At 39.2% G+C, this 25,170-nt stretch overlaps 1 protein-coding gene and 1 pseudogene across 2 annotated transcripts; one reads left to right on the plus strand and one right to left on the minus strand.

Annotated features, from left to right (window-relative positions):
* Positions 1–2,292: 2,292 nt before the first annotated feature.
* Positions 2,293–12,757, minus strand: LOC143870175 (uncharacterized). 2 transcript variants are annotated; one of them, XM_077376585.1, is made up of 3 exons: positions 12,394–12,757; positions 2,837–6,060; positions 2,293–2,724 (listed from the first exon to the last, which is right to left on the minus strand). In XM_077376585.1, exons 2-3 carry the CDS (start codon positions 5,888–5,890, stop codon positions 2,716–2,718), a joined length of 3,063 nt encoding a protein of 1,020 aa, XP_077232700.1. In that variant the 5' UTR covers positions 5,891–6,060; positions 12,394–12,757; the 3' UTR covers positions 2,293–2,715. The 2 variants fall into 2 exon arrangements, with proteins under 2 accessions (XP_077232700.1, XP_077232701.1); XM_077376586.1 differs by having other exon boundaries at positions 2,294–2,724; positions 2,849–6,060.
* A 10,743-nt stretch (positions 12,758–23,500) lies between these two features.
* Positions 23,501–24,329, plus strand: LOC143884233 (uncharacterized; annotated as a pseudogene).
* The last annotated feature ends 841 nt before the right edge of the window (positions 24,330–25,170 follow it).

Below are 25,170 nucleotides of genomic sequence, written 5' to 3' on the forward strand. Positions count from 1 at the left end.
GCCAATAGAATCCAAGTCTCAAAATCTTTCTAGACAACATCTTGCCATTCATATGAGGTCCACAAACTCCTTCATGAGTCTGCTCAATAAGCTCTGCGGCTTTGTCTTCATCAACACAAAGAAGCTGTATGCCATCAAACGACCTTCTGTATAGCTCTTCCCCGCAAATAATAAAGTTAGCAGCCAACTTCTGAAGCGTCTTCCTCTCTTTGCTTGAAGCTTCTGGAGGATGCCCTTTACCAGCAATAAGATTCTTGATATCTGTATACCACGGCTTCCCATCTGGGCACCTGGCTGAGATCTCTATAGCATTCACATGCGAAGGAGCCCACTGAAGTCTGACAACTAGCGGCTGAACCTTCATTGATACAGAAATGTCTAACATCGAGGCCAAAGTAGCCAAAGCGTCAGCAAAATGATTTCTGATCCTTGACAAGTGAGTGAACGTGATGTTCTTGAACTTTCTGACCAAAGATTCTAAATAAGTGTTATAAGGGATCAATTTATCTTCTCGAGTTTTCCATTGTCCATTAATCTGACAAATGATCAAGATAGAATCCCCAAACACATCAAGATCCTGAATCTCCAAAGCTAAGGCTGCCTCTAACCCAGCAATGCAAGCTTCATACTCAGCCATATTGTTGGTGCACTCAAACTGCAACTTGATAGAAACAGGAATATACTCCTTCCGAGGGGATACAAGCACAGCTCCTACTCCTTGTCCTCGATTGTTTACAGCTCCATCAAAATACATAAGCCACTTAGTGCTCAAAGCTGCTTCTTCGATGTCCATGATCTCTTCGTCAGGAAATTCTGCCTTCAGAAAAGCGTTCTCTTCAATAGGTGCATCAGCCAACTGTTCAGCAACAACACGCCCTTTAATTGATTTCTGAGTGACATAAGTGATGTCAAACTCAGACAATAACAATAACCACCTTGCGGTTCTTCCTGTAAGGGCGGGTTTCTCAAACAAGTATTTAAGCGGATCCATCCGTGAAAGAAAAAAGATCTTGCTTGAAAGCAAATAATGTCTAAGCCGCTGGGTAGCCCAAACTAATGCTAGACATGTCTTTTCCAAAACTGTGTACTTTAACTCGTATTCCAGCATCTTCTTACTGATGTAGTAAATGGGCTTCTCCCGTTTAGACTCTGAATCTTGCTGAGCAAGCATGCAACCCATCGCTGTATCTGTGATAGACAAGTACAACAATAATGGCTGGCCTGGTGTAACTGGCGATAGGACAGGGGGCAAGGATAGACACTGCTTAACCTTTTCAAATGCCTCCTGACATTCTTCATTCCACTTCTTCGAGGAATTCTTTTTCAAAAGCTTGAAAATGGGTTCACACGTCATCGTCAGATGTGATATGAACCGTCTCAGATACTGAACTTTGCCAAGGAAACCTCGGATCTGCCTTTCTGTCTTCGGCGGCTGCATTTCTTGAATTGCCTTAATCTTTTGCGGGTCTACTTCAATCCCTCTTTCACTGACCATAAACCCTAAGAGCTTTCCTGATGTAACACCAAAGACGCACTTACTCGGATTTAGGCGAAGCTGATACTTCCTGATCCGTTCAAAGAACCTTCTCAGGGCAACAGTGTGCTCAGGTCGAGTCTTGCCTTTCACAATCATGTCATCAACATATACCTCGACCTCTTTATGGATCATATCATGTAAAAGAGTTGTAGCAGCCCTCTGATATGTAGCACCTGCATTTTTCAAACCAAACGGCATCACCCTGTAGCAGTATGTACCCCACTGAGTAATGAACGCTGTCTTCATCATGTCCTCGGGCGCCATCTTAATCTGATTGTAGCCTGAGAAACCATCCATAAAGGATAGAAGAGCATGACCAGCTGTATTATCAACCAGGAGATCAATATTGGGAAGAGGAAAGTCATCCTTAGGACTTGCCTTGTTCAGGTCTCGAAAATCGACACACATTCGAACTTTCCCGTCCTTTTTGGGCACCGGTACAATGTTTGCAAGCCATTCTGGGTATTCAACTACTTGAATGAATTTTACCTCCAACAGCTTCTTAACTTCTTCATAAACTTTCAACTCCCATTCAGTTTTGAGTTTTCGGAGCTTTTGCTTCTTTGGCTTAATACCAGGGATTAAGGGTAAGCGATGTTGAACAATTTCTTCACTTAACCCTGGCATGTCATCATATGACCAAGCAAAAACTTCCTTGAACTCTTTAAGTAAGGCGATTAATTCCTTGCGTTCTTCAGGAGATAAAGTTTTACCAATTCGAATCTCCTGAATCAAGGTTTCGTCACCTATATTCACGGTTTCAATTTCCTCTTCGAGTGGTTTTGCTCGGCGATTCTCATCCTGTTGAATCATGTATTTGATTTCAGGAGGAGTGTCGTCGGCATCCTCATCAGAGGGGGAGTCTTGATTGTTATTATTAAGATTATCAAATTCTGAAGCAGAAACAGTAGAAATAAAAGTAGAGACAGGAATGTACTCAGAAGAATTTTTTATTTCATTGAATGCTGAATCAAGTACATGAAATGATGAATCACCCACATCGGGCTTTACAATAGACTCTTGAAACAAATTTACGGACTCAACGAACATATTGACATTTATGTCAATTGACTCTGAACTATGTATGGAAATAATATCTGAATCAACGATAGAGGCAGCATCTGACTTGATCCCTCTGGAAGAAGAGGAATCATCATCGACTTCAGGAGACTCGACATTTATATTACCTGCATCAAAAGAATTATTAGAATAAACAGACTCTGAATCAAACTTAAAGACTGACGGGTACTTATGGACAACTGACTCTTTTGGAGGGACACGACTGTTTAGGAAAGTAACCTGAGGTATGACCTGAAAAGTCCAATTGGTCAATGGTTCTTCTGCCGGGATGATTAAATGGGTAGGGTTCAAAATTGAAATCCTCTGGTCGATCACAGCAATAGTCTGTGAATCTTCAAGAAACAATGAACTCAGAAGGCTCGACTCTACATGCTCTGCCCAATCAGCTTCTGACTCAACTTCTGAAATCTGCAGACCAGTCTGCTTGTCTTCCAACTGCAAATCGAAGAAAATTTCAAAGCCTGGCAACCTTTGCCCTGAACTCTCATCCAGCCAAGTCTCGGCAAAACCACAAAAAGGGACATCAGCACCTTCTTTCCTAAACCGGCCGTTCATCGTCAAACTAATCGGCGCCATTGGTAATTCTAACCCTCTGCGGCGACACTCAGCCCATTTCATCATCAGCAACCTCATTTCTTTAATTTCCTTCTTTGAGGGCTTGTACCCTAGCCCAAACAGACCATTGAAGGATTCGAACTCAGGGAATTCGGTCAAACCCTGATGGTATTTCCCCAGCCCTGCACCTGGCATGTATCCCTGTCGACGAACCATCCGAACGACATTCGAGTTTGTACTGGTCAGGAAACAAATTTCCTCATTCATAGCTTCTTTAAAGGTGATGGTAGCCACCTCTAGTGAAAATCCAGTTAAACTAACATCCTCAGACTTCTCCATTGTCAGGTCCTGAGTAATCAGTCCTACTTCCAGGTCCGGGTCTCCCTTTACGGTTACCACTCCGTTTTTACGAAGAAATTTCAGCTTTTGGTGAAGAGAGGAAGGAACAACCCCGAACTTGTGCAACCAGGGGCGCCCAAGTAACAGCAAAAATGAGGCTTTGATGTCCAAAACCTGGAATTCTATTTCGAAGTCTTCTCCTCCGATTTGTATCTCAGTTACTAGGGTTCCGATCACATCTCGGCGAGTACCATCGTATGCCAGAATACCCTGTTCAGATGGGAAGAAGTCTGCGGGACCAAACCCAAGAGTTGTGGCTGTACTCAGCGGGCAAACATTCAAAGCAGAGCCATTATCAACCAACACCTCTGGTACTCTTTTCTTATTGCAAACAACAGTGATTTTCAGAGATTTTGTGTGGTCTCGACCCTCAGAAGGCAAATCATCATCAGTAAAAGACAAGGTCTTAGACACTCTCGTCATGGCAACCAAGCTCACCAATTCATCAGGAGTGGTGTCTACAGAGACTTGTGCCGAGTTGAGTTCTCGAAGAACTAACTTCCTGTGCCTGGACGAAGCCATGAGTAAGCCCCATACAGAAATATTGGCCTGAGTCTTTTTCAGCTGCTTCAGCAAACTCTCTTCTTCTTCATCTGCGCTGACCTTGTTCTGCCTCAGATTCTCTGCATTTCTTGCAACTTCTACAGGATTTTCTACACATAATTCTTGAGGTTTGAATACACGCCCACCGCGGGTCATATGACGCATCTCGTCACAATGGTTATCCAACAACAATAACTCATCTTCTTCAAAGTCCTCAGCCCTTAAGACATAAGGAGCTGCCCTTGCATTTCCGACACTGTCAGTCTGAAATACACAAGGCTGGGATGATGATGACTCAGCAACTTCGTCATCAACGAAGGAAATCACATAACGTTCTCTCCTTTCTACTGCCTCCAGCTCCCTATCATCAAACTTCATGACATAGGTTTTTTCTGTTGTAATGGCACAAATGAGGTTTGCTGGATCAAGCAGAGGGTCGTCAGTAAAGATGGCGTTGGTAGTAGGAGGAGGCATGGCATGATGGTTAGGAAGTGGGTTTTGAGTGACGTTTGGTCTCTCCACTGCCAACTCATTTTTGTCAATCATGTTTTGGATGGCATGCTTCAAGGCTAAACAATTCTCAGTCAAATGCCCTGGACCTCTGTGATATTCACAGTACTGATCCGTCTTCCAGAATGTGGGTAAGGGATTGGGTGGAGGTTTGATATCTGGGAGCCGGATCTTCCTGTCTTTCATAAGCCTTTTGAATATCATTATTATCGGATATGGAAGAGGATCAAACTTTCTGTCATATGCAATTCTCCTTGGAGCAGTCTCTGCAGCAACTCTGGCCACAGGCCTGGTATAACTGACAGCATGAATTTCTTTGGACTGGACCATAGGTCTTTTCCCGTCTCGGATTTCAGAAGAAACCTTGGCTCTCAAGCCTTTTGTTATGGCATCTTCTGTCTGAGTACCCGTCTTGATTAAATGGTCAAAGCTCGGGTAATGCTGAGGAGCAAGAAAATGAAAATACGTGGGAGACAAACTCTTCAGAACCAGCTTTATCTGCTCTGATTCAGTCATTTTCTGGCTTAGCTGAGCAGATTTGTGTCTCCAGCGCCTGATAAAGAAAGTGAAGGTCTCTTGAGGACCTTGCTTTAGCTGTTTTAGGTCTCTCTTCGTGACCTCAATACCCTCTTCCATTGAGAATTGCTCTATCAGTTTCTCCGAAATATCTTCCAGGGTTCTCACCTCCTCGGGCTTTAACCTTAGAAACCACTTCTTTGCGATCCCAATCAAAGAAATCGGGAATAACTGGGCCATCTGCTCACGGCTCAGACCATACTGCTGGGACAAAATGATAAACCACCTCATGTGGTTACGCGGACACCCGGTTCCGTCATATTTGTCATAATCAGGAGCTTTGAAGTTGGGCGGTAAAGAAACTGTTGAAGATAGTATTAATTCAGATACGTCAAATTTCTTGGGTCCCTGGACTCTCATCTGCTCCATCTCATGAGCCATCTTGCTGAACTTTTCAGACATTTCCTTCTCAAATTTTTCAAATTTTTCTTTTTCTCTATCAACCTCTGGAGCACAATACTCTGCAGCATACTGATCATCATCTAAATTCACCTCGAAAGACTGGATAACGGGTCTATGCGACTCCGGAGCTGGAACATGAGAAGGCTGAAGTACGGGCCTAGACGTGGAAGTCTTATCACTTATCTGTGTTTTCATGTTTGCCATTTCTTCTTTCATTCCTGCCATGTCTCGGGTGAGGTTTTTCATCATCTCTTGCATGCTCATTAAAAGTTCAGTTGTGTCTGCCATTTGATTTACTTCAAAGGAACCGGAAGACTCTGGTGAAGAAGGTGAGTGTACTGCGGATGGCACAGGAGAATCAAAATGACGAACAAGTCTAGACACTGAAGTAGGTCTAGACCAGGCAGGCTTAGCTTGGGAGTCTTTTTTAGGAGCGATGGTTGCTATCTTTCAGAATCCTGATTGGAAGTTAACAAACTAGATTAATTGATTGACAAATGAAATAAAAGAGTTTGTACCAATAGAGACAAAAGTAAAAACAAACATCCTTTGTATTGATTATACTGGCGGCAATCGGTTACAATGTAAAAATGCTGAAAACCCTGAATCAAAAAAAAAAAAAAAAAAAAAATTCTTTGAACAAATGAAAACAATAAAATGACAATCTTGATCCAAAGATCCTCATGGTTCATTAATTCGAGCTCTTCGGTTTGCAGGCTCCCCAAATTCTCTTCCCTTTCGAAGTTTAGACATGAAAATAGATCTCCTCTCCGTGATTTTGTTTCTCCAGGCAGCTACTATGGATGCAATGAGATCAGGAGTAAGGTCTTCACAACAAGGTGGTGTGATAACCTTAGGAGGACACAAGATTCCAATAATCTGAGAAGGGAAACACAAAGGTGCATAGAAAGATGATTTTTCTAAACCCATAAGATGGACAAATGAGTATGGGCAAGTACTGGTAACAATTTGTGGACATGATTGACTCACCCAACGAATTTGGCTTTCCTTTATGGTCTGCAACCAATGGTGCCATTCTTTAAGCTGAGATTGCTTAATCTTGGTCTTCCAGGAATGAAGACTTTTAAGGGTGTACTCAATGCGGTTCTGTGGCTGAAGGATAGTGAGTTTCTCACATAGCCACACATATAACAGCTTGGCACAGCCGAAAAAGTTATCCTGTACCTTTTTACTAGCAATAACGTCTAAGCCATAAAAGGTTTCAGCTAGCATTGTAGGGACAGGATTTCTCCCCTCATTTATCTGATCTACAATTGTTAACAAGGTGAAAGGAGCAGCACTAGAATCTCTACGAAGAACATGACGTGCAAAGACAGCAAAGACTAAGGCATTACGTCGACACTTCTGAAAACGGGAGTCAGTAGGATCGACGTTTTGAGAAAACAGTTCAATGAGGGTTTGAAATTGCACATTTTTCTCAGTTAAGCAAGGCAGAGTTTTCACGATCTTATTTTCAAAAAGTTTGTAAAAAAGATCATGAGGGGAGTCTGTGCTTGAAGGTCGGATCCAGAGTCCCTCGGGAGGAAGCTTTAACAAGGCACACCAGTCCTCAAATATAGGACAGAGTTGAAAAGACCCGAATCGGAAAACATGGAAAACAGGATCCCAACATTTAGCAGCTGCTTGAAGAAACTTCCAATTTATGCCACGACTATTCAGATGAGTAAATGAACCGATGAAACGCTCAGTGATACTCCATTCTTCACACCTTAGCGGAAAAGATTTAATAGTCTCGGCTATCCACTTGTCTAACAGATTGTTCGCCATGATCAGACCTGACACTCAGATAGAACAAGATGATAAGGAAGGGAAGATAACCTTTAAGTGATCAATAGGAATAAGCTTGACAATCTGGGACATGGAATTTTTTCATCAAAGATGAGTGATCACACATCTTTGATCAAACCCTATAATCAACAGATCAAGGACTAAACCTGGCCAAGATAATGGCGACCAAAAAGCCACTGACTAGACTTAGATCTGAATAACGGAATGGATATAACTGATTGAATTAAATAAAGAATCTCTGACTAAGAGGAGAACCATAATATACATAATCAGTATATATATAGGTATATACACATACACACAAATCCTAACCAGGGGCACCAGCCCTAAATCTAATCTAGCGGAGTCGAGAAAATCTCGACTCAAGACAGACTGATGAGTGTGCTAGGACCGTGTTGTAGCCACGCAAGGTGAGCTACTCTAGTCTACAGATGGGACAAAGCTCCTAACTCTAGGCTCCACATGTGTAAGCAACACATGTTCGACCCTATATGAATGCAATCTCGAAACGGGTACTTCCTAGTTGGGCTTTACTAGGTTAGTAAGTATATATAATATATATAAAACAAAGTAGGGCTCCAGACTCAATCTATCGGGTACTATGCGTATGAAACATACTTAACATGTATAACACAAGTACGCCCCATGTTATACATAGTATGTTTCATTGCTCATCGGCTGCTGTAGACAAAAGTACGCCCAATGTCTACGGCTGCAGCACCGGCGCATAGCTTGGAAATAGATTCAACAGTACCATCAGGGTAAAGATATCCCAGTCGGGCACGCATTGAATCTATCCCGTGGAACCAAGAAGGAAAAACAATGAAAGAAATAACAATTATGATAATGCATGATGTGTAGTGTGTGAATCCCTCATTTTAATTACGCGCCTATCTGGTGCCCCTGGATTCTAACGATAAAGTTCCCATTTAAAATGATTTTAGCTCAAATTTCTTCAAAGTTAGTAAAAATGGCATTTTTATAGAGTTAGGCAATGTTTCAAAAAAACTCCCCAGCAGAGTCGCCAGCCTGTGGACCCCGATCCGAGAGAAGAAATGAGAAGGTGAGGGAACAGGCCCCCTACACCATCCTCTGGATCATCCACGTGAATGAGAGCTCTGCCAAGGAACTCTCAAAACGGATGCCACCCTCATAGCATATCACGAGTGGCGATATAAAAAGAAAGAGATATGTCTTGATCCGGAACCGAAGTTCAAAATCGAGACATACCTAAAATAAACTCAGAGTCGCCATCCATGGACATGCCATGGAACCCTAAAATCAAATCCTCTGTGCAATGGATAACCAGAAATATATATGGGTTCGTGCCTGGTTACGAATGGAGAAGGTCTGAGAGCACCCCCAATTCGTCCGAGTGCAAGCACTTGGTCTCTTATGCCATTTTCATTAACTCTAAAGAAGTTGGGTAAAAATCATGTGAAATGGGAACAATCCTCAGGAATCGTCTACCTAAGCATGCATTTCCTGAGAATGAAGAAATAAACACATAAAATGAAATGAAAATGTGTCACCTAAGCAAAGCTAGGTTATGAGTGACATGCCTAATGGGTGTCTAAGTTTCTGGTGGACACACACATGCAAGCTACAACCAAAGGTATAGTATCAGTACAAGAAAGTAAGAAAACACATCAAAACATGAGATACAAATCTATGCTATATATGACAGGACAAGTCCTAACTCTAATGCAGGACTGGACTCGGACCAGAATGGCCATCCATCCTAGCTGCGCTACGTATCCCGGCCTCGGGAAGAATCGGAGCCCACGTAGTTCGATGCCCTATTCTAAGCTAGGATGCCTAAGACACCTAGACCTTTATCCTAGACTCGATCTAAAAGACCGGACTAGTTATTAAAGTTTCTTACACAATTATTTAAATTCCGGTAAATTGTGAATTTTAGGACACCCTATATGCCCTAACTAATGTAGGTTAGCCCTGGGCTAATGCAGGTGGTTCCTACAACCTATGTGTAACTAGGCCGTGCATCCTAAGGAAAACTATGGGTTGACTATATGCCTAATCTAGCCATCGGTTCGACTAGATGTCTGACCGATCGACTCGAGGCCTCCTAACTCTAGAGACACTCACACGACAAGACATACCATATCAATACCAATCAAGACAAACTCTTAACTCTAGAACACAACCTAAACAGCTAGGACATACTCCTAACTCTAGAGGAAGATCTTTTTGAAAATGGTTTGAATATTTTTGTAATTTTTAAAGATTAAAAATGTTTATTTTTTAAGGTTTGGCTGGACTTAGGATGTGGATCCCGAGCTGCACTACGTACCCTGTTGAAAGGGATCAAGCCAACGTAGTTCGGAACGAACTTTCAAACTACGCTTATAAAAGAAACACTCAACACTTTAGATTTATTTATTTTTTTTAGTTTTTTTATATTTTCAAATGTTTTTGATAGTTTTAAAGTTTTCAAATGTTTTTGAGTTTTAAATTTCTAATGTTTTTGGATTTTAAAGCTTTTCCAATGCTCTAAACCTTTAAATGTTTTCAATCTTAAAGGGAACACGCGAGAACAACCACAAACTAGGGCAAAGCCCTAAAACCAAAAGGGGAAACCCCGAACAAGCAACTAACGCCTCAAAGAGACGATCCACAACAAGAAACTGGCGTCTCAAAGAGACAAACCACAACAAGAAAGATAGCGTCCCAAGAAGAGAGAAAAACGATCCAAGATCCCAAGCAAGCAAAGCTCTAATAAGACTGAGTTAGCCTCTAATCAAAGCGAAGTAATCAACAACTCTAAAGGAGAAACTCCGAACTAACAACACTAAAGAGGGAGAATAAATGAGTCAGAGACTCTCTAATAACACTATCGAGTCAAAGACTCACTCTAAAAGAGGAGGCTACTCTAACATGAGGCTAAGTAAGCCTCCTAAAGGGGAAACTGTCTACATGAGACAAGGCTTGTCTCCGAGACACAAATGACGTAAAAAAGAATAAGAGACCCTGCGCATATTTGGCAAAGGTAAAACACCCAGCCGGGCCGGACAGCTACCTAGCCCTAGGGTGCAACAAATGTGCAACCAGATACCCATATAGGATAGGGGTATGAAGCCAAGCCGAGTAGGGTGTTCTCCCAAAACCAAACGACGCACAAAGAGGAGGTTTAGCAAGAGAAAGAGACTGGGCAAGTCTCCTATACACAGAGGTAGGATAGAGAAAAAAAACTAGCAAGACTAGGCAAGTCTCCTATATACAAATGAGGGGTATGCTACTTGGACTGAGCAAGTCCCCTAAGGATGGGCTTGGGCTAGCACCTTCATCGCCCCAATATAAGCATTAAAATTGATATAGGCTCCAAACAATTTTTAAAAAAAAGAAAAAAGTGAAATTTCCACCCAATATGTAATTCTCTTCAAAAAATGGTCAAAATGCCAAACAAATCATGGGAATGATTCAATATGTGATTTCTGACTTGCTAGCATGCTCATCATATCCCAATACAAGCATTAGAACTATATAGGCTCAAAACAATCTAAAAAAAATGAAATCTCCATTCAACATGTAATTTTCAACAAAAATTGTAAAAAATGCCAAACAAATCATGAGAATGATTCAATATATAATTTAAAACTTGCTACCAAGCTCAAACATCCAAAACAATTATTAAAATTGAATTGAGCTCAAGTTATCCATGATTTTCAAGAAATAGCACAATTATGACATATAATGTGAAAAATGCAACTTTGCACTTACTTTTGGACCCCTCAAACATCAAAATCATAAAAAATACTACTAATCAAAATTGTAGATCTCATCATAAGAAACATTCTCTCAGTTGACCACTTTGTTTGGATCTGGCCAGAAGTGGTCGGAAAATGGCTTCTTCCGATCCATCGCCATTAAAGGACATATTAGTGTTTTAACTGAAAGTTCGGGCTCAGTTTTGACTCTTAAAACATTGCTTCTGGAAAAATTCACTCAAGGACAAAGTATTAGAAAATCTCTTGAATAACATTTTTTCTTTGTATGGCTTCGGACGAAACAGACCTGGAGTAGTCTAAAAATGGCCAACAAGCTGCTGTTGTAGAAATGACATTGTTTTCAGAAAAACTGAAGCTTGCAAGTCGTTTTTGACATATTAAAAAGCATTTATGGAAAACTTTGATCAATAAGGAAGTTTTAGGAAATACTATAACGAACACTTTTCCAGTTCACAGTTTTGAACAATTCTAAGCAGTAGCAGTCCAAAAGTTTCACGACACAGTAATTTCTAATACACAACAAAAACATCAATTAAAGGACATATTAGTGTTTTAACTGAAAGTTCGGGCTCCGTTTTGACACTTAAAACATTGATTCTGGAAAACTTCACACAAGGACAAAGTATTAGAAAATCTCTTGAATAACATTTTTTCTTTGTATGGCTTCGGGCGAAACAGACCTGGAATAGCCTAAAAATGGCCAACAAGCTGCTGTTGCAGAAATGACATTGTTTTTAGAAAAACTGAAGCTTGCAAGTCGTTTTTGACATGTTAAAAAGCATTTATGGAAAAATTTGATCAATAAGAAAGTTTTAGGAAATACTATAACGAACACTTTTCCAGTTCACAGTTTTGAACAATTCTAAGCAGTAGCAGTCCAAAAGTTTCACGACACAGTAATTTCTAATACACTTAACAAAAACATCATTATGGACTGAAAATTTTAAACGGGCATAACTCTCTCGTCTTTTGGCCAAATTTGGGCTGCCATATGTCGAATTGACCGGTTTGACGAGATCTACAAGATTGAGATGTTTAATTTTGAAAATTTTGAGCATTTGAGGTCGAAAAATAAAATAAAACAAAAAAATAAAAATAAAAAATCAGAACTAAGGATCACTATACCTAGGAAACACACATACACATTCAGAGACACATACATCTATTTGTAGACATGCGCATATATATCTGCAAATAAGTACATATCCATATACATTCATTGTATTGACATACCTGATGTAGATAATTCCCTGAGTTCCAGTAGAGCCAAATGAAGGAACTGTAATTGTGCTATTGACGGAAAGATGGTTGGGATTCGACCAGAGTTGTCGAAGTCCACCCGATTGCCGGAGATCGGTGGGATGATCGGCGATGGAGGAGAAAGTGAAGGTGGAGGGAGGAGATGGGATTGAAGTAGAAGATGGTGGTAGGAGAAGAAAATCTCCAAACCCTCTCCCTCTCTCTGTGTTTCTCTCTCTCTCTCTCTCTCTCTCTCTCTCTTTTTCTCTCTTTTCTTTCTTTCTGTTTCTCTCTTTTTTTCTTTCTTTCTTTCCTCTTCTTTTTTCTTTTTTCCTTTTCTTTTTCTCCTCAAACACCTCTCTACACTCTTCTTTTATAGTTGAAAATCTCAGATCTAGATCTGAGATTTTCTCCCAAAATCTCAGATCCAGATCTGAGATTCTCAAAATATCAGATCCAGATCTGAGATTCTCAAAATCTCAGATCCAGATCTGAGTTTTCCCAAAATCTCAGATCCAGATCTGAGATTCCCAAAATATCAGATCTAGATCTGAGATTCTCAAAATCTCAGATCCAGATCTGAGATTCTTAAAATCTCGGATCTAGATCTGAGACTCCCAAAATCTCAGATCAAAAAAAAAAAAAAAAAAAAAAAAAAAAAAAAAAAAAAAAAAAAAAAAAAACGAAAATGATAATAATAATAATAATAATAATAAATGATATATATGCCTCCCTTTTCCATGGACAACCACCTTTAAGATGATTCACCCCCCTTTTTAGATTACACTATGTAGATTACACTATGCTTCCTACATTGCTCGTCTTATTTGACAAATCGGCTTGGATTTTGATGAAATTTGGCGGGGGCCTTGGTGAGACCCTACCCTAATTCGCAATGTAATTTGAGATCTTAGCTTAGTGATTGGATGGGGTTTTGCTTGAACACCGCAAGCTTGGGTCTGGTCAAAATGGGGTGTCTACACTCTGGAACCACTATTTATACCTTGGAACTACTATTTATACCTTGGAACCACTACATAATGGTAAATAGTGGTTCCTATGTATAATTAGTGGTTCCTAAGTATAATTAGTAGTTCCTAGGTATAATGAGTGTTTTTTAGTGTTTAAAACCCTATAAATACAGTCATTCTCACAAGTATTAGACTATCTAAACTATGAACCACCATAACATCAGAGTGTTTAGAAAACTATTTAACCCATTGTTCATAAATTCATTGCAACATTGACGCCCAATGAAGTACTATTAGATTATGTGAAGCAATATTTCTACTCTGGAACTACTATTTATACCTTGGAACCACTATTTATAGCTTGGAACCACTACATAATGGTAAATAGTGGTTCCTAGGTATAATTAGTGGTTCCTAGGTATAATGAGTGCTTCTAAGTGTTTAAAACCCTATAAATATAGTCATTCTCATAAGTATTAGGCCATCTAAACTATGAACCATCATAACATCCAAGTGACAATACACCATACATCCAAGTATTGGGCCATCTAAACAATACAACATAGCATTGTAAAGAGGATGATGACAATAACAAATGCCTAACAAAACTATAACAAATCCCTAACAAATAAACAAGATGATGACAATACACCATAGCATTGTAAGGAACATGTTAGACCTATGCAAATGTATCACCATGGACCTACTTGAGAAGCTTAGGTTTGATAGCCAAAGAAAAATAAAAGATCCAATAAAATCTACACTTTATGAGAGGGGAGTTCCACCTCTCAGCAATGGAATTTCGTTTGGGTTTTTTACAAAGACAATGGAGTTTGATTTTGGCATGGGGAAGAAGAAGGTAAAAAGGTCAAAATGTTAGGTGAAATGCATTGGGATTTGTTGCTTACTTTTTTGGAGGGAAAACCAACACAAGGGCATTTTTGTCCAAAAACACTCATTGGGATGCGTTTCACCCCTTTTTGAGAAATTAGCCAACTTAACCCTTTTTTGAAAATTTTAGATAAAAATCATATTTTTTTGAGAATTTTCCCTATCATTTTGGAATCAACTATACATGCACAACGTTTGCATTGATTAATGTTGTAAGGCAAACAAAACCCCTTGGCCTAGAAATCCCTAGTCTCGAATTCAGTCTGGCCGAGCCGCCGAGGGCCATGAATCCTTTTTTTTACAGAGATTTCATATGTTGTATGCCTGTGAAGTCCGGTATTTTTCAAAATGTGCTGTGGGGCCCACTTCATAGGATGATCTGAACCGTTCATTTGTGGGCATAGTCTATTTACGTTGTGGCCCAACAAATGAACAGTTCGTTCATCCTACAAAGTAGGTCCCACAATACTTTTTTGAAAAATTCTGGACTACATGCGCGCGCACACGGTGTAGATCATCCTGCATATGACATATCTCACACCTCTGTTGCCATGAAATACGATGATGCGTAATCTAATGTGTTCATATCTAGGGTTGCGCCTGTAGCTCAAAAGTTGAGGCTTTGTTTCTTGGGCTTGAGCTTGCAGGTTTGATCCCAGCTTACCTACCAAAAAAATGTGTTCATCTCAACACTGACACACTCATTTCTTCCTTGTGTTGCTGGTACATTAAGGCGACGCGTTTGATAACTGTTGCCATTGAAATATAGGCTGGCCCTCAAAAAGTGAACCGTGTTGAGCTTGTTAGTATTTTAATACTAAAAATAAGTACATTTGCTTTTGAAAAAGTTTTTGAAATTTCCATCCAAAATTCAAATGTGCAAAGATTCTCTTCTCTTGTACTTTTCCACCAAAAACTTTTAAACTTTTGAAGGAAGCTCCCTTACCTTTCAAAAGTTTAGTCTAAGATGGGAAGGTGAGAAAAATTCCCCCATCCATGTAAGAGGGAGTGTTGAGACAAAGGCTTGGGCCTTTCAAGGGCATTCAATTTGGTTGCCTTGGGAATTTTACAGAGAGAACCAAGAAAAAATTAAAAAACACACACGCGCGCCGAGCCGGGGCGGGGCGCGTGTGGGTTTGGGTTTGGGTTTTTCCCTAAACGAGATTATTATTTTTAATCACCAAGAGTTGTGTTTGTTTTAAACACCAAGAGTCATGTTTATTTTAAACCCAATCCAAAGGTCACGTCCATTTAATTCTCCCTAAATCTGACCGTTATATACATCCTTAATAATGTTTAAAAACGTACTTAACGTTTAATGGATGTGTCCATATGTTTTAAAGGATGTTTTTACTGTTTTAAAGATGTGTCGTTTTTGCTTTAAAAACAGATTCTCTCCAACATTTTTACACACACAAATTTACTGTTTTTCTCTTTTTCTTCTTAACAGAACAGTGCTCTCTTCTTCTGTTCTTTTCTACTATTTTGTTTTTTTGGGCAATTGGAGTGTTCAGCGTCCGGTTCAGATCTATCTGATCGTGCACTTCAGAGAGATAGCGATGGTGCATCGGGTTGTTGTATCCTGGGGGTGATTGCGTTCGGATCTGTTGCACCGGAGGTTTTTCCGCAGAGGTGCAAAATCACCTTAAAGAGAGTGACCTAGTCGATGCCTCATCTCGCCGCATCGAAAAGGTTCTACTTATCAGTTTCTCTTTTTTTGTTTTTCACAGAAATCAGTAATCAGGTATGCCATATTATTTATATTTAGAGGAAAATTTCGCAACAATTTTACGGTTCTGTTTTCCTCTTTCTAAAATATGGCATCCCATGATGAGCTTATGTCGGATTCTTCAAATCCAAACAAGCCTTTTTGATTTAGTGGTGCTAATTTTAAGAGATGGAAGAAGAAAATATATTTCTATTTATCCACTAAGAAAGTAGCCCATGTTTTAGATGACCTAAGGCCTTGGAGATCAGAACTTGAACCCGTTAGGTCTTTCATGAAAAAGAATTGGACAGATTCTGATTTCCTTTGCCAAAATTTCATTCTAAATTGCCTCTTCGATGAACTATATTATTTTTATAGTGACTGTAAGGATTCCATTACACTTTGGGAAGCCTTACAGAAGAAGTATGATACGGAAGAGACTAGGTCTAAGAAATATGCGATTAGTAAGTATTTTAGATATTATATGGTGGATGAGAAGACGGTGATTTCTCAAACCCACGAGCTGCAAAAACTTGTTCACGACATCCTTGCAAAAGGAATGACTATAAGTGAACAATTTCAAGTTGCAGTCGTGATTGATAAATTACCCCCTTCTTGGAAAGAATTTAGAAATTCCCTTCTTCATAAAACTAAAGAACTATCGATGGAGGGTCTTCTTGTTCGTTGTCGGATCGAAGAAGAAAACCGTAACCAGGATAAGAAAGAAGGAAATACTGAAAATGTAACTAATGTGCATGCCATTTCTGTTGTTAATAATCAAAACCAGAAACCGCAAGTGAATCTAAAGCCCAAAAAGAAGTTGAAGAAAAAGCAACAGAACCAAAACCGGGGTACCTTTAAACGTCAGAACCAAAACACAACTTCTGGAAAGAATGACTATTCCAAAGTTGTGTGTTATATTTGTGGTCTCAAAGGTCATACTGCACGGATATGTCGACGTAAGAAGAATGCGCCAGCCCCTCAAGCCAACGTGACAGAAGAGCCACTTGTGGCTATGATCACTGAAGTTAATATCGTTGGAGGATCTGAAGGGTGGTGGGTCGACAGTGGTGCGTCCTGTCATGTGTGTTTTGACATGAAGTGGTTCAATACGTATGCTCCTGTAGATAATGAGAAGAAGGTGCTTCTAGGGGACTCGCATACTACAAAGGTACTCGGTGTTGGGAACGTTGAGCTTTGCTTCACTTCAGGGCAGAAAGTGATGCTGAAGGATGTTCTTCATACTCCAGACATGAGGAAGAACTTAGTTTCTGGTTTTCTTCTTAAAAAGGCTGGTTTTAAACAAACCATAGAGTCTGACAAGTATGTTGTAACCAAGTAGGGATCCTTTGTTGGTAAAGGATATGCATGTGATGGAATGTTCAAACTGAATGTTGAAATAATGAATGAAAGTGATTCTTCTGTTTACATGCTTTCTTGTGTTAATTCATGGCATGCTAGGTTGTGTCATATACATAGAAAATATGTACATAACATGAGTGTACTAGGTATGATTCCTAAAGTAGTATTAGAAGACTTTAGAAAATGTGAAACATGTAGTAGGGCTAAAATTTCTAAAAAACCTTTCAAAAGTGTTGAAAGGAATTCAGAACTTTTAGACTTAGTCCATAGTGACATATGTGAATTAGATGGTATCTTGACCCAGTGGTAAAAGATACTTTATAGCTTTTATAGATGATTTTTCTAAGTATACAATCATCTATTTAATTAGACATAAGAGTGAAGCCTTAAAAATGTTTAAGGAATACTTATTAGAGGTTGAAAGCCAATTCAATAGGAAGATTAAGAGACCAAGAAGTGATAGAGGAGGTGAGTATGAGTCATTAGAATTCACTGAATTTGTTAAGTCATTAGGAATTATATATGAAACAACCGCTCCTTACTCCCCCGCCTCAAATGGGGTTGCAGAAAGGAAAAATCGAACTCTAGTAGAACTTATGAATGCTTTACTCCTAAGTTCAGGAGCTTCTTCTAACTTATGGGGAGAAGCAATTCTAACTTCCTGCTATGTTCTTAATAGAATTCCTAATTATAAAACTAAAGTCTCACCTTTTGAATTATGAAAAAATAGGAAACCCGATGTGATTTATTTTAGAGTTTGGGGCTGTTTAGCCTATGTAAGGCTTCCTGATATTAAGAGACCCAAACTAGGGAGTAGAGCCATAGAGTGTGCTTTTATGGGATACTAACTTACAAGTAAGACATATAGGGTTAATAACAATGTAATGGTAAAGTCTGTGATGCTGAATTCTTTAAAGATAAATTTCCTTTTAAATCTAGACATAGTGGGGGTACCAAGCTTGAGATTGGGGTAAACCCCGAAGTAGAAATTGAACCCAGGCAAAGTAAAAGAGCTAAAATAGCCAAGGATTTTGGCTCTGATTTCTATGTCTTTAGTTTAGAGGGAGATCCTTCTTCTTTAGAGGAAGCTTTGTCCTCTTCAGATGCCGACTTTTGGAGAGAATCCATCAATGACGAGATGGGGTCATTGATGTCAAACCAGACTTGGAAACTAGTATATTTACCACTAGGATTTAAGACCATAGGATGTAAATGAGTTCTTAGAAGAAAATTGAGACCAGATGGAACCATAGACAAATATAAAGCCAGGCTTATTGCTAAAGGCTTTAGGCAAAAAGAAAATATACACTTCTTTGATACATACTCTCCAGTTACTAGGATTACATCCATTAGAGTTTTGATTGCAGTGGCTGCAATCCATAATCTGGTAATTCATCAAATGGATGTAAAGACAGCCTTTTTAAATGGTAGTCTAGAAGAGGAGATATATATGGACCAACCTAGTGGTTTCATATCTCTAGGTCAAGAAAATAAAGTCTGTAAGTTAATGAAGTCACTGTATGGTCTTAAACAAGCACCAAAACAGTGGCATGAGAAATTTGATAATGTCATTATATCAAATGGTTTTAAAATAAATGAAAGTGATAAATATATATATTATAAGTATATTGATACTTATTGTATTATTATTTGTTTATATGTGGATGATCTTTTAATTTTTGGTTCTAACTTTGAAGTAGTTAAACAAACCAAAAATCTATTAAAGCAAAACTTTGATATGAAAGATCTAGGAGAAGCTAATGTAATTTTAGGGATTAAAATTATAAGAACTGAAAGTGGTATATCTTTAAACCAATCCCATTATATAGAAAATATACTTAAAAAGTATAAGTACTTTGATTGTAATCCAGTATGTACTCTTTTTTATCCTAGTATTAGATTGTATTCTAATGAAGGTGATAGTGTCAATAAAAAAGAGTATGCTAGTATTATTGGTAGTTTAAGGTATGCTACAGACTGTACCAGACCTGATATAGTATATGCGGTAGGTATATTATGTAAATATACTAGTAATCCAAGTATAGAACATTGGAATGCTATATCACGAGTCATGAGATACCTTAAACGAACCATTAATAATGGGATTCACTACCAGAGATTTCCTGCTGTCTTAGAAGGTTTCAGTGATGCCGATTGGAATACTTTGTCAGAAGATTCCAAGGCTACCACTGGTTATGTTTTTACTATTGGTAGTGGTGCAGTTTTTTGGAGATCCAAGAAACAAACTATTATTGCTCAGTCCACTATGGAATCTGAGTTGATAGCACTAACCTCTGCGTGTGAAGAGGCTAGTTGGTTGAGAAACTTTTTATCTGATATACCCATTTGGGAAAGACCTGTTCCTGCTGTTTTGATTCATTGTGACAGCACAGCTGCTATTGGAAGAGTACATAATAAGTATTATAATGGAAAGTCGCGACAGATACGCCGGAAGCACAGTAGTGTGAGAGAGTTGATCTCTAATGGATCGGTCACCATTGACTTTGTGAGATCTGGTGATAATTTGGCAGATCCCTTAACTAAGGCCTTGTCAAGGGAGAAAATCTGCAATACATCGAGGGAGATGGGACAAAAGCCCATTTGTAAATAGTTACCTATGATGGATACCCAACCTAGGGACTAGAGATCCCAAGAACTAGGTTCTTAATGGAAAAAACGAGTCATAGTGTAACTTGTGGACGATCATGCTGATTTCGAGTTTATCTCAATGTCCATCCCTATGGTGTAACCCAAGCATGATATCCTGAAGTGTTTGTAAGGTTGAGTTATTATTCTTAATGAAATCTATAGCTCGTTTGAGTGGGATGTCTAGGCTACAGGAGCATCCTTGATAGACTCACCTACATGTTAGCGCGGAAGTGGGCCACTTCCAAAAGAGAAGAGGGCTTATTCTCTTATGCTTACATGAAAACTGGGATGTAGCACATGGCTGTAATGTGCAAGCTTTTTTGGAACCAATTGTGTGGTGTACGTCTTTTTGTACCCAAGGATTGTAGTTCAAGACATAGTCACTATCAATTCCTTACAGTTATAATGCACTAACACTAAGTAAAGGTTCAAAACATAGTCACCTTTATTATACGTGATACTTTGCTGATTGCCCATCGTAAAGTTTTACGAGTATTTTTTCTATTAAAATAAGTGGGGGATTGTTGTCTTTTAATACTAAAGATAAGGACATTTGCTTTTGAAAAAGTTTTTGAAATTTCTCCAAAATTCAAATGTGCAAAGATTCTCTTCTCTTGTACTTTTCCACCAAAAACTTTTATACTTTTGAAGGAAGCTCTCTTATCTCTCAAAAGTTTAGTCCAAGATGGGAAGGTGAGAAAAATTCTCCCATCCATATAAGAGGGAGTGTTGAGACAAAGGCTTGGGCCTTTCAAGGCCATTCAATTTGGTTGCGTTGGGAATTTTACAAAGAGAACCAAGAACAAATTAAAAAACACAAACGCGCGCGCCGAGCAGAGCCGTGCCGGGTCGGGGCGCGGGCGCGGGTGCGTGTGCTTGTGGGTTTGGGTTGGGTTGGGTTTGGGTTTGGGTTTGGGTTTTTCCCTAAACAAGATTATTTTTTTTAATCACCAAGAGTTGTGTTTATTTTAAACACCAAGAGTCATGTTTATTTTAAACCCAATCCAAAGGTCACGTCCATTTAATTCTCCCTAAATATGACCGCTATATACGTCCTTAATAACATTTCAAAACATACTTAACGTTTAAGGGATGTTTTTACTGTTTTAAAAATGTGTCTTTACTGTTTTTAAAAGGTGTCTTCAACAGACACGTTTTGCTTTAAAAACAGATACTCTCCAACGTTTTTACACACACAACTTTACTATTTTTCTCTTTTTCTTCTTAACAGAGCAGTGTTCTCTTCTTCTGTTCTTTTCTACTATTTTGTTTTTTTGGGCAATTGGAGTGTTCACCGTCTGGTTCAGATCTGTCTGATCGTGCACTTCGGAGAGATAGCGATGGTGCGTCGGGCTGTTGTATGCTGGGGGTGATTGCGTTCGGATCTGTTGCACCGGAGGTTTTTCCGCAGAGGCGCAAAATCACCTTAAAGAGAGCGACCTAGTCCGTGCCTCATCTCGCTGCATCGAAAAGGTTCTACTTATCAGTTTCTCTTTTTTCATTTTTCACAGAAATCAGTAATCAGGTATGCCATATTATTTATATTTAGAGGAAAATTTCACAACAGAGCTAGCTCTGGAAAGATGGCCAACGACAACAAAATGGATAAAAAAGATAACCGAAGTTGGACTCGGGAAGGTCTTTCCTATGCCTAAATCTCATATGGCAACAATAAGAGCTGAACTGAGTGAGAGAAAAAGCTTGAGAGTGATCTGATGTGTGTTGCATACCTCTAAGTTTGTCTCCCTGTTATAGACTGGAGTCCCAAGCATTAGGTAATGTTGCTTTTTATGTAATCTTGCCTGATTGGGTGAGTTTCTTGGAATACTCACTTTCTAAGTTTATCCCACTGAGGCGGTTGCGATTTCTATGGCTTCCAGAAGCATGGCAAACCAAGTGCCGTGTGTCAGCTCCTTGTTGGATGATGAATTGCATCTTGATTAGAGTGTTTTCTCACACTCTTCTCCCTCATGCCCTCTCTAATCTCTCTCACCTCTCTCCCTAGCTCTATCTCACTAGCTCCTTCTTAACACTAGATCAACTAAATTTCCATGGAAGATTTTTTAGAGCAACAAAACATGACGTAAATATAAAACTTTTATGGACTTTCATATCAGTGTAGAAAATATTTGATTAGTAAAGAGTAATTCATATCGAAATATAGATTAGTGATCAATAAGGTTTTGAGCCGAGAACACCTTAGCCACGTGTGTACGCATTGTAAGGAGTATGATTATTGGTTAATAATATGTGCACGTTCGTTGTAAGCCCAATAAGGTTAATTAGTGGTCTTATTTGAGGAACAAAATTCTGTAATGGTGTGCTCTAGGGTTTCCTTTTGAGTTATTAAAAATACATGATTAGTTCCTACTCTCGTACATAAGGTTGTTATTTCTTCCCATTGGAATACACATAAGGAAGTCAAGAGAGTAGAAGACTGCCCGAGATTGTTCTTCATTTTGCAGAGGATCGGAATCATCTCAGGATCAAGAAATTATATTTACCAAAGCATTCAGAAGCCATGGACTGAGGTATTTATATACAATCACTTCTTATGTTTAATATTTTGAACAATATGCTTACGGGATCACACAATCTTAGTTTTTTATAGTAAAAGTAAGGGGCTCTATTACCACCCAAAAAAAAATTTGACATGAGACAAGACTGCCATGTGAGGTGTGTGGATCTCATGTGTGACCATCCATGTTTTCTTCCAATTACTTGGAAGAGATTTGCTAGGCAATTCCGCAGAAAGCCATTGGTCTTAGTCCAATTCCGAACAAACAACCAATGTGTAAGATAAATGACTAAAAATACAATGATTTCAAAAAATTGAGGAACGATAGATGCAAGGGCGCCCTTGCATAAAGAGCTGCAAAAGGGCCCTTGATTTGAACCACGTCATTAAATTGATTTTAAAAAAGGTTACCAGAAATGATGTGATCCAATCAAGGGCCCTTTTCCGGCTCTACACAAAGGGACCCTTGCATATATCATTCCTCTTTCAATTTTCTTGGTAAAGCCTAAAACGAGGTCTGATGGATCTAAGGGCTAGGATCATTTGATAAAGTTCCGATTTCAAAATTTTCAAAAATTTGAGGAACGGTAGATGCAAGGGCGCCCTTGCATAAAGAGACGGAAAAGGGCCCTTGATTTGAACCACATCATTAAGTGCAACCAAATTTACTTAACCAATTTTAAAAGCTTTACCAAAAATGATGTGATCCAATCAAGGGCCCTTTTCCGGCTCTATGCAAGGGGCATTCCTCTTTTAATTTTCTTGGTAAAGCCCTAAAACGAGGTCTGATGGATGTAAGGGCTAGGATCACTCGATCAAGTTCCGATCAAATGACAACCGGTCTCAATCACCTCCGGTGCTCTGATCCTCACACCTAACCGTCGGGATTCTTCCCCTTTTCTCCTTAGCCCTTTTACTTATTCCCCTCCTCCTCCTTCTCCGGCGTACCTTAGCACAAACCCTAACCCCTCTTTCTCCTCCTTCCAAAATCCCACCCTATCAATGAAGGAATCTACAGAAAACCAGGGTACGCAAAAACACCACCCGGCCCCACCACCACCACTACTCTCCAGCCACCACCACACGCGAAGATTGCTGGAGCGAAGGCGCAACCCAAACCTTAATCCAAGCATGGGACGACCGTTATCTCCAGCTCAGCAGAGGTAACCTTTGTCAAAAAGACTGGAAAGATGTCGCTGACGCCGTTACAAACCTCGAAAAACTGATATCCAATGCAAAAACCGAATTGACACTCTAAAAAAGAAATACAAGCTCGAAAAATCCAAACTCGCCCCCTCAAATTGGCCTTTTTACACCCGCCTCGATCTCCTCATCGGCACAAACCCTAACCCTAACCCTAAAAAACCCAATCAAACCCCCAAAACCCCCTCCTCTGTCACTTTCACCATCAAACGTAAGCTCCCCTCTCCAAACCCTAACCCTAACCCTAATGTGATTCTCGCCTATTCGGCTGGATCTTCGTCGAGGATGAACTTGCCTGGATCTACAGATAGTTCCGGTGAGGGGATTCCAGCGTTTAGGGAGAATCGGCCGGATTTCAATTCGCCACCGCCAGAATCTTCGTATGGGGTTCCGACGTTTGGGGAACTGGCTAGGGCGATACTGAAATTTGGGGAGATTTATGAGAGGCGCATATTGAGCTTGAGTAGATGAAGCGCCCTAAGTATAGTTCTGGCATTGGTGAGTTTCGCCTAATTTAGGAAATATTATTGAAAATCAGATTTATTTGTTTCTATCTATGTTGATCGCGTTATAATAAAGTTGTGATATCTATCATTTATGATTATGAATGGAAAATCAAGGATGTTTTAGGAAATTTGACGGTCTCGAATAGGTCTGCAATTTCTTCTTTTTATCTTGTTTTTTTAGCTTTTCTATGTTGAAGAAAGAAGCCAGGCGACTTTGATTCAAGGAGTTGCGTCACGCTCAATTTTCTTTTTCTTTTTCTTTAATATTCTTGAATTGCGTACTGTCAATATCTGTATTTGATCTGAATGTTTTATTTCTTGAGGTTTGGAATTCTTTTCTATTGGTAATTCATTGTGTTTTATTTCTTTCAAACTAAAGCTTTTGAAACTAGGGGTGTTCGTTCGGTTATAACCGAACCGAATAGACCGAAATTTGATAACCGAAATAATTTTGGTTATCAAATTTCAGTAACCGAACCGAAATTTCTAAAAACCGAACGTATTAAAAATTTGGTTATTCGGTTAATAGTGGGAGAAAAAGAGGGAAAAAGCAAAATCTCGGTTTGGATCGGAGGGCTAGGGTCATCCTATCGAAATGATTTTTTGAGCACAACCTAATTAAGTTGTGATCAATCAAATGGACGGTTTTGATCATCCTACGGAGTACCCATATAGCACTTTTTTTTTTTGAAAAAATAATGGTTTTTATCATAATTTCGGTTAACCGATTTTTTTGTTGTTGAGATAACCGAAACCGAATAACCGAATTTCCAAAAAAAAAAATCACCAAAACCGAACCGAAAAGGAAAAAAACCGAACCGAGTTGACCAAACCAATTCGGTTCGGTTTAGTTATTCGATTATAACTTAATAATGAATACCCCTACTTGAAACAATGCTTAGAGAAATGAATAGGGATGTATCTTAGTTACCTAAGACTAAGCTCATTTATAATTCAATATGT

Source organism: Tasmannia lanceolata, unplaced genomic scaffold, assembly GCF_043159265.1.
Source record: "Tasmannia lanceolata isolate RefF3 unplaced genomic scaffold, GAP_Taslan_0.1 ptg000002l, whole genome shotgun sequence".
Classification (NCBI taxonomy): Eukaryota; Viridiplantae; Streptophyta; class Magnoliopsida; order Canellales; family Winteraceae; genus Tasmannia; species Tasmannia lanceolata.